The sequence below is a fragment of the Polypterus senegalus genome, chromosome 10 (genome assembly GCF_016835505.1).
Source record: "Polypterus senegalus isolate Bchr_013 chromosome 10, ASM1683550v1, whole genome shotgun sequence".
Lineage (NCBI taxonomy): Eukaryota > Metazoa > Chordata > Cladistia > Polypteriformes > Polypteridae > Polypterus > Polypterus senegalus.
The window spans coordinates 8,200,951-8,218,874 of NC_053163.1; the positions used below are offsets into that span (position 1 = coordinate 8,200,951).

Here is a 17,924-nt window from a genome sequence, read left to right on the forward strand (position 1 = left end):
TATTCGAGTATGTAGATCGGGATATATATATATATATATATATATATATATATATATATATATATATATATACCAGCGTATGCATGGAGTAGTGTGTTAAAAAGCTAGAAAAGAAAAGAGAACATTTTAAAAATAACGTAACATGACTGTCAATATACAGTATTTGTTTTGTGAGTGTTACTGAGTGTTGCTGTCATCAAGGATTTGATTATTATTATTTCTTTCAATCAGGTTCATATTTGTAGGATGTGTTGTGTTCAAGTTACATTCCGTGTTTGTCAATCGTTGTAAAGATAAGAGGTTTCATTCATCGATTCGTTTCTTACTGCATCAATAAACAGCTCGTCTTCTTCTTTATCTGAGACCTGACACACTGCATGCGGGTTGTTTTACACTGTCTTCCTTTAGCGGGACATTGACTTTTCCAACGTGTGCTTTGTTTCCGCAGTAGTTGGATTTATGAATATGCTTGTATGTATCAGGCGCTTCATATTTTTGCTGCCTTTTCAATTGTGTAATTCGGTTTTGTTCAGGCTCTTTGGAACTGTTGCCTTTTGTCTGTGCACTGCGTCAGTTCACATGAGCCACTCGGTGTACATGCATCGAAGGTTCCCAGCTGTGCTGGTGCCATCTCATGCTATGTCCGTGGCTGTATTTAATGTTACCTTAGTCCTGGCACTTAAAACTTTCTCTCTCAGTTTCGCTGAGTTTGTACCAAACACCACCCTGACCATCTCATCTTCCTCTCCATAAGCACAGTCCTTCACCCGTGAATATTCACCCGTGGCAGTTTGCTATTGGATTGCCGCTGACGGACGGCCTTATATGGGCAGGCACTAAATTACAAGCGCCAGCGCAGCCTGTCTATGAACTTAATTTAAAGTGTAGGTTTACATCGTGCTTTGTTTCCGAAGTAGCAGAACTCATGAATATGGTTGTATATGTCACTTTCGCTCGCTTCTTATTGTTTAGCTGCCTTCTCAATTATATAATGCATGTTTTCTTCAGCTCTTTTTGAGGTCTTCCTGGTTTTCTATGTACTGCGTGATTACGTGGGAGGCGTGATGATGTCACACGAAACTCCGCCTCCACGGCGTTGAAGCTCATCTCCATTAAAGTAAATGGAGAAAAACTGCTTCCAGTTATGACCATTACGCGTAGAATTTTGATATAAAACCTGCCCAACTTTTGTAAGGAAGCTGTAAGGAATGAACCTGCCAAATTTCAGCCTTCCACCCACACGGGAAGTTGGAGAATTAGTGATGAGTCAGTGAGTGAGTGAGTGAGTGAGTGAGTGAGTGAGTGAGTGAGTGAGTGAGTGAGGGCTTTGCCTTTTATTAGATATTATGACTATATTTTGTTACTTTATTTAATAATTATCTACATTCAGGTATCTTTTGAAAAATTGCCTTTTTATAAAGACTTAAGTCATTAATAAATGATTTTTCAATGTTCATTGAAATGCATCTATCAAAAGTAGACCGTCTACAATACAAAACAAGAAAACTTACTGTCCTTGAAGTTAAACTGCCTTTCAATGTACTCTTTGAGAGTTTTGTGTTCCACCCGCACGATCATGGTGCTTCTGTGAAGGTCCACCTTCTGTGGCATGAACTCCACTTGAGTGACGAAGGAGTAAAGGTTATTGGTGCTCCGGTAGGGTGGATGGACTGACACAGTGATGTTGGGAAAGGTGTCCTCTTGTATGACGACAGGCTTCTTCTCCTTCTCCATTACAAGCCAGGTCACTTTCATGTCTTTAGGGTAAAAGTCAGTAACCTCACAGGTCAACACGTAAGGGTGGCTGATCATTAAGGGTGGCATAGGTATGAGGCCAGACACGGTAGGTCGATGGGCGGCACCTGTGACAAGACAAAATACAACAAATGGCAGAGCCAGAAAGTTGGATTGGATGAAATAAAAACAACATTTGAGAAATAAATAAAAAGTTCAAACTTGATGACTTTGAACAGGAAAAAGAGAAGTCTAACGGGAAGATGAAAGGAAAAGAGAAACTGAAACAGTCTTCACCTATGATCGCAAGCTGTGGGCAATGGCCAAAAGAATGAGATCGCAAATACAAGATTCAGAATTGAGGTTTCTTCACAGAGCCAAAGGACTGACACACCATGACAGGATGAGAAGCTTAGTGATTCGGGAGAACCTCAGAGTAGAGTTGCTATTTCTACAAGTCAAGAGGAGCCAGTTGAGATGGTTTGGGCCTGTCATAAGAATAACACCCCCAGATGGCTCTGCCAGGAGCTGCTCAAGGAACGTCCCACTAAGTGGAGACCATGTGGCAGACCCAGGACATGCTGGAGCAATAATATTGTATATCTCGGCTGACTTGGGAATGCCTGGGAATTCCTCAAGAAGAGCTGAAATCAGTAGCTGAGGACATGGAAATCTGGGCTGACCTGCTGCCACTGCAACCCTCATCAGGAAAAGCAGTTTCAAGAGATGGGATGAGACAAAAAAGATACAATGAAGGTGACATCAGAAGAGAACTTTAAAAGTTACTTTGGAGTTAAGTGTAGAAGAACGTTGCATCTAAGAGTGTGCATTGGTAAGATCAGGTATACATAGTAAAACAAAATGGCCGCCTCTTACTGAGTCGTCCTGTGCGCTGCTCAACCGCCTCCCTCAGTAACGAGTGCTCCACTCTGCAGATGAAGTCCATGTCCTCGATGTTAGCAGTGCTAGGGGTGAACTCAGCCTGAGCCTCCATGTAATAAATGCTGTTGTACTTCTTATAAGGACCATACAGGAAAATGGTTGGGTTCCAGTAGTTGTCCTCCCCACTCACAATCTCCTCTCCACTGCTGATATTTTTCTGAACCCAAGCAATCCGAGAGGGTCTTGAATAAAAATCAGTCACCATGCAGCTGAGAGTGCAGGGGCGTCCAATTTCTAAAGGTGTATTCATTTTGATTGAAGAAACATCTGGGATGCCACCAATCCCTGGAAAAATACACACAAGGCTTTACAAACATGTCACAAGTTTTGATGTCTGAACTTTTAAGTTTAATGAACAGTAAGGTAGTAAGGTAAGAAGGTGGTTAAGAATTCAAAAACCAGTGGAGAAAAAACAAATCAAGAGACCAAAAGAGTAACACAAAACAAGAACCAACATCAAAAACCAAAAATCCTAATCCTATATTGGTCTTTCCTCACCCTAACGCTCTCTAACATGAAGTTGGTTGAATAATTCAATACTATTATAACAGTAAATGAACACCACCATCTTTAGAAGTTGGGGAGAATGATGACTGGCAACCACAAACAATATTATTACCTTCATGAAGAGAAGCACAATTGTCAGAAAATGGTGGCAACTATTCAAGAAACCAAAACACAGATCTGAGCCATGGTGATATTAGTATGATAACACTAAAATGTATAAATAATAATAAATGCATGTATAAAAATTCCATGGAAGCCTCAACAAAAGTTCATGACATTAAGTGCATGAACCTTCATCTTTTTAGTTGCAGTATCTTACAGTAACTGACACATTAAAGAGCTTTGTGATGAGTTGGTACCATGCCTATCACAGGCCCTGCTAGAAAAGAAGCCTTTACTTGAGGTATCACTTGCCTGGTGTGCCACAGCAGAGGGTCTTATACACCGGTTCCTGGGACCCATGGATTATTTCCACCTGCAGAAGAAAATGGGGGTTTTGAAGATCCTCCCAAGGCACCTTGCAGATGCTGTGACAACTATAAAGTCCATCTTGGTTCTCAGTGGCCTCTTCAGTGCTAGAGAGGTTATTGACTGGCCACACAAACGTTATGTCTTTGGGGTAAAAGTTTGTAGCTACAACCAGTAATGTCCCCTCCTTTTCTCCATGAACAGACACGTCTTTAATACTTGATACTGAGGGAAACGCTGTGGGAATGAAGGACATAAATAAGATCCCCATTTCTGCACCCATTGTATTTCATTGTTCAGATAGATAGACAGATAGATAGATAAAGACCCTAACAAACTGATTTGAGCATAGTTGGTAGGATCAGATAGATTTAAATATTGATAGAAAAAATACTGTATTGTAGAAACATACCAATTACATTTTAGTATAGTTGGCAGGATTAGATAGATAACCCTGGATTCAAATTTGATGGGTGGACCAGATCTATGTGAAGTTCACTCACTCTAACAACATCTGCGTGGGTTTACCTCCCACATTTTCAAAGACATTGTAATGGAGCGTAAGATCTAGCATAGAGGTTGATAATTATTTTTTAATGACTGTATATTAAAATATTTAACCTGGCAGGGAAACAGGAGAAGCTAGTTGTGGTCTGGGTCATAATTATATGAGTTCCACCATTGACCTACAGTAAATGAGTTCACAAATTGCCTGCAAATATCTTGTTTTTCTTTTAACAATTTGATAAAATTAGCAAAAAAGCTGAGTTGTATAGCTAAATTATTCCTCAAAAAATGTAGATGCTATTTGTATTTTTTACGGGTGATACAATAAATCTTAATGAAGAATTCAACAAACAGTCTAAATTGAAATGTTTAATGCTACTGACTGACAATGTGCTTAATGCCAAAAGCTCTGCTGTCTCATCCTTTTTTTAATATTTTCTGGAGTTTTTAAAGTTCTCCGTGGTCCAAGAAACACATAGAAGTATCTACCTATGATATCTAGTTCCTGTGAGCAAAAGAAAATAATGACACCATGGACCAAGAAGCAAGGAACAGGAGTGGGGAGGCCCTCCTAGCAATGAATGACCATCTCAGTTCAAGCAAATAAATAAAGCAAGTCTCATCATGGCAATCTATTCTCATTAATTAGGCATTAGTAGGATGAAAGTTTGAGGCCAACCAGAGAAGCTCTTTTCTTACCATAAATCTGAATTTCTTTCTCCTGCTTAATGGTTGTTCTGGACATCCGATGCACACATGTGATTTCACACTTGAAGACCGCATCACCGTGCTTGGCGATATCGGCTACAAATTGCAGGAGGGTGGAATTTTCCTTCTTGTTTCCCACACTTACAAGGGGCTGCCACTCTCCTCTGATGGAGTTCTTCATAACATAAGTTGATTGCGAAAACACCGTGCTGATGGTGTAGCCTTCGCTTCGCCATCCTTCAATCTTCACCCATTCCTGTCCCTTGTATTTCACAAGCCATGCTGGCTCCTCAACTTGTGGCTGTCGTCCGGAAAATAAGCACTCCAAGGTGACCAGCTCTCCCACAAAAATCTTTGTTGGGGCAAAGATCTCTGAGATATACACTCTTTGGCCTGAAGTTAAGTAAGAACATATATTGTGTTAAAATATCCATCCATCCATTATCCAAACTGCTATATCCTAAGTAGAGGGTCACAGGGGTCTGCTGGAGCCAATCCTACCCAACACAGGGCAGGAAACAAACCCAGGCAGGGCACCATCCCACCGCAGGGCACACACACACATACACACACCAAGCACACACTAGGGAAAATTTAGAATCACCAATGCACCTAACCTGCATGTCTTTGGTCTGTGGGAGGAAACCCACGGAGAACATGCAAATTCCATGCAGGGCAGACCCGGGAAGTGAACCTTGGTCTCCTAAATGTGAGGCAGCAGCGCTACCCACTGCACCACCATGCCAACCCTAGGTTAAAATATGCATTAGAAAATCTGAAAAATCTGAAGAAAAAACAGGATGAAACTCCTGGAGCATTTCCAGACCACAGTCTCCCCCTAGTGGCAAAGTAGGGAAGAAAGAAACAAGAAAACACATTGAGGAAGAATTTGGTAGCTTGATAATTTTACCAAATTTAATTTTAATTTATTTAAATTAATCTAATTAATTAATTATTAATTTAATATTTATTGTTTTAAATATATAGCAATTTTAGCAAATGCATAACTCTGTGCATACTTAAAACTTTACGTAACCTTCCTGTGTGTTCTGTGTAAACTTTTCTTAACTTGTTTCAATACCCTTTGGTGTTCTCTCTATATTTGGTCAGTTATTTAAAGTCCTTCTCTTGTAAGTGTGCAACAAACAAAATCACATTTTACAGATGTTTTGTGATTAAAGAGATTTAAATATAATGGCGCATTTAGCCTGAGGGGTATACATGCGGGACTTGTTGTCAGCCTGAACGGGCTGAACAATCAAAGACTGTCTGTGACCTTCTAAAAATGAGGCCCACGTATTGACAATGTGTGAATTTTTACTTTCAATAATAGTAAGGGTGGATTTTCTTACCTAAAGAGTGAACCGTAGTTTCTTGCATGACAGATATCCATTGGCTAGCTGATATCTGATACCTTAAGGAATCTTAACAAGTCATTTATCCAAATAATAGAATGTAGACAATGTCAGGAGTAGCCTGTTGGAGAAAAGTTATGGGGGCAATCACATAGGAAACCGGGGTGTTTGTTTTCTCTTTAAGTAGCACTGATGTGACATTTGACCATTTTGGCAACGTTAGAACAACTGTGACAAGATCAGGCCATTCAGCCCAAATAGCTTGTCTATCCTCGTCTCCTAGATTTTCCAAAATAACCTCAAACTGGGACTTGAAGGTGCCTAAAGTTCTTTCGTCCACCACACTATTTGGTAATTTATTCCATCCATCCATCCATTTTCCAACCCATTGAATCCGAACACAGGGTCACGGGGGTCTGCTGGAGCCAATCCCAGCCAACACAGGGCACAAGGCAGGAACCAATCCCGGGCAGGGCACCAAACCACCGCAGGGTAATTTATTCCAAATGTCTTCAATTCTTTGTTTGAACAAATACTTACTACCAATGGCGAGAATTCTGCCCTTAAAGGATAAGTTTGATATTTTTTTAAGTCAGTTATTTCTTCACAAACATGGCATATATGCACTTGCCCCGTGAAATTTACTCCTAAAGTTAGGTGTTCTCTATAAATTTAAAAAAATACAAAGTCTGTCCTGGCATTTTATGATAGAACTTTATGGGGCATGAGACACCGATAGAAAGTAAAAGCATAAAAAACTTGTCAAACAATCCTCTTTGAAGTGGCCAAAGTTTCGATATAAGAAAATATACCTTCAGTCTTTCTGACGTGTCTTTGTGACAACAAAAGGGATCTGCAAATAATCGTTTCATTGCATATGGTCAAATGGAAGTTTTGAAAAGGTTGCATCAGGATTTGCAGAAGAAACATCAAACAGGTGACTGGTTTCTCCACCGTGACAATGCAGCTGCCTACACGGCACTGAGCATTCAGCAGTTTTGGACCAAAAATGGCATGACCCCATTCGTCACTCTCCCTGATCTCACCCCGTGTGACTTTTTGTTGTTTCCCCGGATGAGAAAAGTCCACAAAGGGAAACATTTCGCTGATGTGGAAGAGGTGACGCAAGCAGCAGTAGAAGCCTCATAAGGGATCAGAATTGAGGAGTTCTAAAACTGTTTTGAGCAGTGGAAAAAACGTCTCGGTAAGTGTATTGCATCAGGTAAGGAGTTTTTTTGAAGGTGACTGAAGTGTAAAAATAAATACACGATTTTTTATAAACAAATTCTGTTTTCTTTTGGGTTCCCACATGTAAACATTCAAGACTATAGCTGGGGCATTCAGTTAAGGTCTACGTAATAAAGAATCTGAAAGGGAGAACAGGGTCACCTAGGACCCCACCTCGACAAAACAGCAGTCAAAAAGGAAGACTACAGGCTGAATAAGCTTTATAAGGACAAACAAAAGTCTGGTTAAGGAGCGATCAACAAGGACTGCGTTAACCACCTGATTTCTTATACAATTTAGAAAAGAAACTCACTTTTCCTTTGGAGGCAAAAGACCAGAAGGCCTGTCAGGAGTGCAAAGGCGAGCAGCAGTGGGACAGCAATGGAAACGATGGTCTTCACACTTATGTGCTCATCTGGTGAAAGAGGACAATGTAAGTGTTAATGTCATGTTAATTTATGTTTCATTTCAAACTGACAACCAAAAGACTAAGCGAGCCGAACACATGGCTGCTTACTGAAAACTTACCACAAAGTGTGCTTTCTGGCCATTCTACTTACAAGGCAATCGATGTTTCATGATATTAGGAGCAATGTATTTTATAATTTTGTATCAGAGGCTTTACTGTAAAGTCCTAAATAAATGTTAATAGTTTGTTAATTGATGTACAGGGATTTGACAATGAAATTATCTTTCTATTATAAAACAAAACAAAATCTGGGGAGACGAGACTTTTTATCCTTCAACATGTCGTGAAATTTCTCAGAGAGACACTTTCACGTCCCACGAGACGAGACTTAGTACCAAGAGATTTAACCACTCCCTGGGCTGGAAATAAAATACAAAGAGTAGATGACACAATAGAACATTGTAAAGAATTTAAAAACGTGCAGAGCAGGACTTTTCATGTCTTTATTGAGTAAACTGAGACACAGTGTTGATGACGTCTCCCAAAGCCTAACTGGAGAAAGATGTTTCCGTTAAGGAGATGAACCTGGAAGTGTGAGTGCCACGGGTGCCTCACTCTTTATATTAAGGCACACAAAGCCTGGTTGCTGACAAATCTATTCTCCTCCAGAAAGATTGGCTGGTATGGACCATACCTTGACCTAAACAACTGTCACCAGGGCCTTAGAAGATGCATTAGTGAGTTGCATAAAGCTGGAAAAGGCTACAAAAGACCATGATGTTTATATATCTGCAATAAGAGAGGTTGGATGATTTACCTCTTCTTCTTCTTCTTCTTTTGGCTGCTCCTATTAGGTGTCGCCACAGCGGATTATCTTTTTCCATATCTTCCTGTCCTCCTCATCTTGTTCTGTTATACCCCCCACCTGCATGTCCTCTCTCATCACATCCATAAACCTTCACTTAGGCCTTTGTCTTCTCCTCTTCCCTGGCAGCACTATCCTTAGCATCCTTCTCCTAGTATACCCAGCATCTCTCCTCAGCACATGTCCAAACCAACGCAATCTGACCTCTCTGACTTTGTCTCCCAACCGTTCAACCTGAGCTGACCCTTTGATGTCCTCATTTCTAATCCTATCCATCCAATGCAAATCTTAGCATCTTTAACTCTGCGACCTCCAGCTCTGTCTCCTGTTTTTTGGTCAGTGCTCATATAACATAGCTGGTCTCACTGCCGTCCTGTAGACCTTCCCTTTCACCCTTGCTGGTCCAAACCTGTCACAAATCACTCCTGACACTCTTCTCCACCCACTCCACCCTGCCTGCACTGTCCTCTTCACTTCTCTTCCACATTCCCCATTACTCTGTACTGTTGATCCCAAGTATTTAAACTCCTCCACCTTCACCAACTCTACTCCCTGCATCCCATTAGGTTTACATGAGGGTGATGAAGAAAAAAATGATATAAAATGTTATGACCAGCTATTAACTGATTTTTCAAGCACTTGGCAAGGATAAAGGTACTAAAATTAAATTTAACAGATTGCCACTGGATTTATATAAAGATCATATTTATATAAAATACTATCTGTACCCCACAGCTCCGCCCGCATAGTAGTGAAACTTTAAAAATCAATAAACAAACAGGTATCGCTAGCTAAGAGGAGGCAAGGTGCGCACCAAAACGTGGCGAGAGGTATAGCGACTCGAACAGAGGCTGGCATGTGAGTGAGGCGGGCCTCACCCAGCTCCCCACTTCTGATGTCACACTTCCCCCTCCCGTCGGCCAGAAGCTTCTGTTTCGAATTATCATAAATAAATCACTCCTGCAAGTGAACGATGGTATTTAGCACGATGACAAAAGTCACAAAATCAACCGTAATGTTCAAGCAAATTATAGAATAAAAACTGAATCTAAATCTGTTAGTAGTTCTCTCATTCGTTAGCTAAGCGGAGGTAAGGTACACGTCCCGAGGCTGGCACATGAGTGAGATGGACCTCGCCCCACAGCCTCTGTCTCAGATTAGTGTGAATATATCACTCCTGCAAGCGAACTATAATACTTAACACAATGACAGATGTTGCATGTTGCATGTTCAAGCAAATTCTAGAAAAAAAAAAAACGATCTAAATCCGTTAAGTAGTTAATTTCGTGAAAAGCGGACACACAGACAGACAGACAGACGGTGGATTTTATATATAGAGAGAAAGGCTGAAATGTTTGAATTGGTTTATAAAGGTGCTAAACATGAAAAGGGGGTTAGAAATTCAAACTGAGCAGACTGCTATATGATTTGTACAGAGATGATAAAGAAGAGGGCCATATCAAAAAGGTGACCAGTTTTAAGAGTGATGAATTTATGAATTTTTAACGCTAACCCTAACCCTAACATCAGCAGGCTGCGAGATGATTTCTGCTTATTCTAACCATGGACTGGGCCATAGAAATTCAACATTAACAGCACAAAAATTGTCCTGCAATCTTTTTTGACTTCCTTTCTTTTGCTGATCCTCTCCCACCTCCTGACAGTACATTCATATTAAATAATACGATAAATGGTCATATTCGATAACTAAACACAAACAACAAATTAATATGATAAATGATACAACGCTGATGGTTTTGTGGCGGTGACACAGCGCACTTTTTGAACTTCAGGATTGCATGTGAGAATCCCAACTAATGGCACTAGCCGTCCTACCTATCAGGTTGTACTCCAGCTGCACGGTTCGGCTCTCAAAGCCCTCTTGTTCCACCTGACAGAAGAACCCGTCTTTATTGTCGGTGACGGTCACTGAGTGATGCTCCTCGGTTGTTAGGTTCCCCGTGGTCACTGGTTTCCTGTAGGGTTCCCCATTTTTCAGCCAGGTCACCTCCACGCTGTCTGGGTAGTATCCATGCACCTTGCAGGTCAGTGTCTGCTCTTTGCCCCTCACTAAGGTCTGAGGGGAGACTGTCACAGTAGCACGTCCTGTGGAGGAGAGAGAAGTCTTAAGGAAAGCATATCTGGAAATGAGAAGTTAAGATAAAAGACTCCAAACATACAAGTCTGAGGGTTATACTGTATAAGAGTCAAAAGACATTGGAAACAGCAGGACCACCGTGCCAATCTACTAATTTAGAGCTGAGGCTGTCACTTTTACTGTATGGTGTATGTGTGTTGTGACCTGTAGGGGGCGCTCCAGCCGTCCTAACCCAACACAAGCAGACACCAGGAACACGTTTAGGCACACAGCACATGTTTATTGTAGCGGGGAATCGCTTTTCTCCAATCCACCAATACTAAATAAACAGCCCTTTGTCTTCTTATCTTCTCTCTGTCTCTCTGTCTCTCACACACACTTTCTTTCATCTCCATTCCTCCTCCGACAACTTTGCCCTCCTCCTTCTCCTCCAAATTCTGGCTCCCAGAGTAGTGGCCACTGGCACCTTTTACTCCGCATCGAGGGGTATTCCAGGTGGCTTCCACAGAACGCAACAGGGCTGCAGTGAGCTCCGACTCCCAGCATGCACTGCAGGACTCCATGATGCCACAGCAATCACAATATTAGCATCCTAACCAGGCAAGGCTCCTGGCAGTCCATGACAGTGTCTATATGTCAAAGGGTTGCAGGTGACTAGTCATTGAGGGGGCACAGATGACCACTTTAAGTCATGCCAATCCTGATTCATCTCATGTGTGTTCTGAAAATCTTCATGGGTGGTGCTTGTTTGTATCTCCTAAGGCTCCACAATCAAATCTGGAACCCCTCAATTCTCCACAGTACACCATTTCCCCCCATACTTGTAATGAATCCCAGTACCCTGTCATCTCCCAGTGCCCCCACCCCATTCTAATCCCCCAAGTCTCTTTAACTCTCACCAGTTGTTCAGACCTCCCAGTACATCACCTTCCTGTTCTAATTTCCCGAATCTGTTAATTATCTTCTTATTGTCCTCATTCTCCCAGCATCTCATTTTGTCCCCCAATAGCCTATATGCTTCCCATTCTATTAGTGCCCAGTTCAATCCCTCAGAAGTCTCCCAATAGACTATCATGTCTACCAGTTCCCTAATTCTAATCGGTCTGATTCTGCCAGTTTCAACCATGGACTCCTGACTGTTGGGATAGGCGCTCCTGAATTGAATTGAATGGGTTTGTGAACCTCTGATTATGGATACGAGTGTCTCAGGAGATAAAAGACCAATCCGCCTGGTTCAGGCTTTTTACTGATGATATTGTGTTGGGTGGCACCAAAAGGAGAAAGTGGAGAAGAAGTTGGAAGAATGGAGAATGGCTTTGGAAGATAGAGAATTGAAGATAAAAAGGAAGATGACAGAATATCTGATGTTTAATGATGATCAGAATTCAGAAGTAAGCCTACAGGGAGAGCTACTGAAAATAGTGGAGAAGTTTAAACATCTGGGATCAGTGGTAGCTCAAAATGGAGATTTAGATGCACAGATAACACACAGACTGCAATGTGGATGGAAAAACTGGAAGAAGATATCAGGAGTATGATGTGACCAAAGAATTAAGGCGATGGTTAAAGGTGACTTTTTAAGACAATGGTAAGACCAGACATGATGTATGGAGCTGAGACACGGACAGTAAAGGGAGCACAGCAGGTGAAGTTAGATGTGGCAGAAATGAGAAAGTGGAGATGGATGTGTGGAGCTACAAAAATGGACAACATAGGAAATGAGACAATCAGAGGTACAACAAAAGTGGGAGAGAAATCTAAGAAAGTTCAGGAGTGTAGGTTGAAGCAGTATCTCACTAAAATACTCAAACAAAATGGCGTTAAAGTGACACCATCGAAATACTGCGATTAAGAATTAATGCTACCAAATAAAGTATTGATTAGTAAGTACAAAAATATTAATACATGAATCCAGAATATTCCAAAGCATCATAACCCACTGAACGTATAGTGTCACACAAAACTTCATTTTAAAATGACTAAAAAATTGCCTTACGTCGAAATGCCACACGAACTGGCACCATGACCGGACTGCCCAATGCCTCGTGTGCCACCTCACAAGAGATGTTTGCGTTGGTGTCGCTGCTCAAGGGGGTGAAGCTGTGGTAGCTGGTAGCGCTGAAACTTCCATCGACGTTGCTCTTCAAGTTTGTTGGGTTTGATGTCACTGGGCTTCGGGCGCCGTCCCACCAGGAAAAAACAATTTCTTTGGGGTAGAAGCCTTTGGCTGTACACTCGAGGCTGTTCTCCTTGCCTGGTGTGACCAACGTGGGCTTGCAGTCAACTTCAGGAGGAGCTTAGAGAAGGAAGGAAGGAATAAGACTTTTATTTCAAGTAATTGAGTTCTTCTGACATCGTTTTTTAACTCTGTTAAAGAGTCGATCCCACCTGAACTGGGTGTAAAGCAAGAACTCACCCTAGAATGGACAAGGCCTAGATGCCTACTACACTCAGAGTTTAATATTAATTAAAATATCCATCTATCGATCTTTTATTTAGTGCTTTTCACAACTATCTATCATACAGTTTTTTGTGAATTTCCCCTTGGGATTAATAAAGTATCTATCTATCTATCTATCTATCTATCTAATCCTGCCAACTACGCTAAAATATCTATCTGTCTGCTGGAGTATGTGAATTTCCCCTTGGGATTAATAAAGTATCTATCTATCTTCTATCTGTCTATCTATTATATAGTGCCTTTCACATCTATCTATCTATCTATCTATCTATCTATCTATCTATCTATCTATCTATCTATCTATCTATCTGTCTGTCTGTGATGAGAACAGTAAAAATGGCAGTAATGGCAACACAAACAATCTCACAACCAGGCACTCCAACCCTTTTTCGTTTCTCTTCTGGTTTCTTTAGAAGATGAATAAGCAGCCGCTCTCCAGCCACAGACACACACTGTTACACTACCTAGCACTCTGAGATCCATCACAGCCTTGCCGGAGTCTGGCGAGTGGATCACTTCACATCGGTATTCTCCTTCGTCCCTGATGGAGACCTTTTTGATGAGCAGGGACGCATTCCCGCGTGGCAGCTCATCTTCTGAGAGCTCCACCATGCTCTTCGTATTTGTCTTTTTCGATTCATATCTTGCCAGCTCCGTACTGCCATGTTTCCAGATGACTAGCAGGTACTTGAGGTCAATTGGCTCGTCAGTAAAGGTGCAGGGCAGGAGGACATCAGTGTGGCGGAGGCCAGTGACTTGAGAAGAAGGAGTGGACACATGCAATGTACATTCTACAGCTGAAAGAAGAAAACATGGACATAAATAGTGACAAGGTGAAATGAGACATTGGAGCAAATAAGGGGACATGTGTCTGAGAAAATTCTGTAAATGACAAGCCCAGAGTGTTGTTTAATGCAAATATGAATACTGTATGATGATTGTAAAATAAAATGTGTGTGCTGCTGCATTTATTCATACATTTTAATGATTTTAATGTTATTCTGGACTGATTGACCTTTTGTCTTTGATAAACATAGGCACTTAACTTGCTGGTAACCGTCATGGCAGTTTAGTGAGTGGCCTCCCCAGCACCATGAGAAAGGCCAAGGCAGGAACCAACTGTGGACGGCACGCAAGTCCTCTGATGGGTAGACACACACCTGTGATGTTCTATGTGAGAACAATTTGGAGATGTCACCCCAACCTGGTGTGCACTTCTTTGTGATACGACACAACTGCTTTATCAGTTTGAGGGTTGTGGGGTGCTGGAGGCTATCCAGGTGGTGCAGGGCACAAGGCAGGAAACGGCACAGGACACAGTGTTAGTCCACCACAAGGCCAAGTTATTTTTTTTTTTTTTAATTACAATCCATACAAAGCAATCAAGTTTTTACAAAAAGAAAAATTAAGTTAAGAACAGATCGATCACCACCCCTGAGAGAGAGAGTAGGCCAAGTTAATTTAACCCGCACATTTTTGGAGAAGCACTGGGAGGAAACCCCACACACACAGAAGGAGTGTGCAGAATCCACAAGATCAACGAGCAGATACGGGATTTAAAGCGGGACCCTGAAACGGTGAGGAGGCAGCGCCCTCTTGTGGTGCATTGGATCATAATTTACTGTTTATTGTGATTGGTAAAGCTGCAACCGAGAATTTCAGGTTTGCAAGTAAGTGAATGGGTGAAAATACTTTTTCGCATTTTTCTAATGTATGCATATATTTTTATATTTTTATATGCATCGTTACCATTGCCGAAGTGTTGTTTTTTTTTTAACGAAGATACAACATCTCGCGGTTACAGCGACACTGGTGATCAAAAGTCACATTTTGGTGTGTTTTATACGGGCATAAAAGAGCGGCAGCTTAGATGTTTTCTGGCTTGCGCTGGTAATATAATCAGGAAAAGAGAACAAAGAAATCGGTGTACTGACTGTCATTGTATAGAGGTTTGTGAAGGGCAGAGTGAAACTGACAAATAAATAAATAAATACATAAATAAAATTCTCCAATTACTTCTGAAAATTGCAAAAGTTCAGAAACTGGAGTTTAAGATTTAGCAGTTTTTCCAAGGAGCGCACGTGGCTCTCCAGGCTCACCTGCACTATCGAACAGGGCGCCGCACTCCGTCTGTTTTAAAAGCAAAAATTCACTTCGTGCCCCGTACAACAATTCTGATCTGCACAAGTGGCATGAAAACTCTCAGATATAAACAATGTAAAGATATATAAAGACACAGCAATATATAAACGTCATGAGTCCAGGGAGGAATATCTACACTTGGAAACCTTCTTGGTTAAAATTACCGGCACGAGAGCATTCAGTCCTATTACTCCAAATCCCGCATCCACTCAGTTCACCCGCGGCCTACCTCCGTTCAACTCGGGGCTCCAAAATCTGAACGGCGTTCTTGTGTTTTTATTTATTTACTCTTTTCTTCATTGCGCATTACAACATATTGAGTCATCTCGAAAATAATTTACCTAAAAGAAGAGGAAACAGCGAGAGCAAACTCTTCATGCCGAAAGTCTGAAACGTTTTACTTTCAATTTGTGTCGAGACACCATCCGTATTGCGCAACTTATTAAGCAATTAAAATTAATTTTCCTGTGAATGTGTAAATGATTGGCTCCTGTCCCCGTGACGAATGGAAAATCAAAAGGAGTGAATGTATCAGTGACAGGGCTTAAACCGGGGAAGGCACGTTGGCGCAGTGATTGACTCTGAGGCTATTAAGATTTTTTTTTTTTCCCACCCGTCCAGGGTTTTTCCTCACACTTCAGCACTCACTAAATACACAACCAATGAAAAGTGTTTGCAAACTGGATTGACGAATGAATATGGCACACACTCCCGTAAAAATAAAAGTGGCTATTCAGAATAATTGGTTATTCAGAGCAATGTCGTACAATGTGAATTGGTCAGTGTTACATGAGCTCTTTAAGTGTTAAATGTAACGCTGTCATAGATTACATTTGGTTCGTCCTACTGAGTGTTAAATGAACTCTTTTTATTGTGTTACATTTTCTAGTGTTGTTTTTGCTCCACTTTGTGTCAGACACCAACACTACAACACACCAATAGTATCGCTCCTTAAAATAGTCTACAACTCCCAGAAGCCCTCACGGTATTCCTCTAGTGGGCAAATCCGGTTTCTGGGAAAAAAAGATTAAATCAAGCCGGCTCTTAAAAAAGACTGATGAAATCGGTCTGTTTCTTTATTTCTACTCATCACACGCATCATTGGATTTCTGCTTTATCCACAAATGCACTTAATCAAAGAAGAGCGACCCCTTGTGTAAGTCTGAATGGCCAGTGATGTTCGATCAAAAGGCTCCTCGCGTGAAAAAAATGTAAAAACAAAAAAAAGCTTAAACATGGTAATGTTTAATTTGGTTTCTTCTCTAAGTAAGCAAACAAATGCTGCATGTTTATGTAAAAATAAAAGTACACTCTTAAGAATCCAGGTTCTTCAATGGTGTTCGGTTCCTTGTTGAACTACTGCTTGAAAAAGCACCATTTCATTCTGGGTCGGGGTTCTTTGCATATGCCGCTGGTTCCTTATGCTTTGATAAACTTCCTAATATGTAGAGAGAAAAACCTGACATTTTTAATGTATGGCAGGCTAGCTAACAGGACACCCGAACTTCACCTGTGTACTGTGCGTATGCAGCAAGTGTCCTTTTAAAATCAGGACGCAAAGATTCAAAAGCTGTAGGCGTGCGCACAAAGCACAGAGGAATCGGACTTTCACAGGAAATGAATTTTTTGAGAAGGGTCCGGCTGCAGACCTCCGCAGCTCCTTGATTCAGTGGCCCTGCCGGACAGCCAATTGGATTGCAGGTTTTTGTCAGCTGGTTTACTTGACTTGAGTCGCATAACCCTCATCTTAATCAGGCGTGTAACTGACATAATATAAAGCGACAAAGAACCTCCTCAATGGACTGGTGGTCCGCGGCTAGACCAGCCGAGAGTAACTGCAGCAAGCAATACCCGTCCTGCTCCACTGACAGACTGAGGAGATCGATCATCCCCTCCACTATGCGACTCTTCAATTCCACCCTTTGGGGGTAAGCGTTAACATTACACAAGATTATAGACTGTTATACCTGCATTGTTATCACTCTTTAATTTAATATTGTTTTTTATCAGTATGCTGCTGCTGGAGTATGGGAATTTCCCCTTGGAAATAATAAAGTATCTATCTATCTATCTATCTATCTATCTATCTATCTATCTATCTATCTATCTATCTATCTATCTATCTATCTATCTATCAGGTTAGTCAGGTAATGCCCCCAATATCACGGCAGTTACGAAATACCCTCTGGGTCACATAACACATAACCCTACTCTTAACCTTAGTGCATTCGATGGGCGTTCCAAACAAGCGTGCTGCTTATTAATTGTCACTATATTCTATACATTGCACTGAACAAAGAACAAAGATAAATAGAAAAAAGCTTTTTAAGATTCACTTATGTAGGAAGGAAAAGTGGGGGTGAAGGAAAAAAAAGAAAGAAACAAATGTGTCACGTGTGGTGAAATGGTGATGGGTTACAGTGAATTAGCAAATTGGCCAGACTTTGTGTGTGCGATCAAAGCTAAAACACTGAAACGAAAAATTAAATGTAAGTGAAAGG

General features: G+C 41.2%; 1 protein-coding gene across 1 annotated transcript in view; it reads right to left on the bottom strand.

Annotated features, from left to right (window-relative positions):
- LOC120536660 overlaps positions 1-15,844 on the bottom strand; it is a 31,321-nt gene extending 15,477 nt beyond the window's left edge. Inside the window, exons 1-9 of the mRNA XM_039765094.1 lie at positions 15,765-15,844; positions 13,746-14,078; positions 12,817-13,116; positions 10,559-10,828; positions 7,762-7,863; positions 4,858-5,259; positions 3,598-3,888; positions 2,611-2,961; positions 1,512-1,862 (exon numbers count right to left, since the gene is read on the bottom strand). Of these exons, the coding sequence (XP_039621028.1) occupies positions 1,512-1,862; positions 2,611-2,961; positions 3,598-3,888; positions 4,858-5,259; positions 7,762-7,863; positions 10,559-10,828; positions 12,817-13,116; positions 13,746-14,078; positions 15,765-15,801 (2,437 nt within the window). The 5' untranslated portion in view covers positions 15,802-15,844. The remainder of the gene's footprint in view (positions 1-1,511; positions 1,863-2,610; positions 2,962-3,597; positions 3,889-4,857; positions 5,260-7,761; positions 7,864-10,558; positions 10,829-12,816; positions 13,117-13,745; positions 14,079-15,764) is intronic.
- Positions 15,845-17,924: the final 2,080 nt, after the last annotated feature.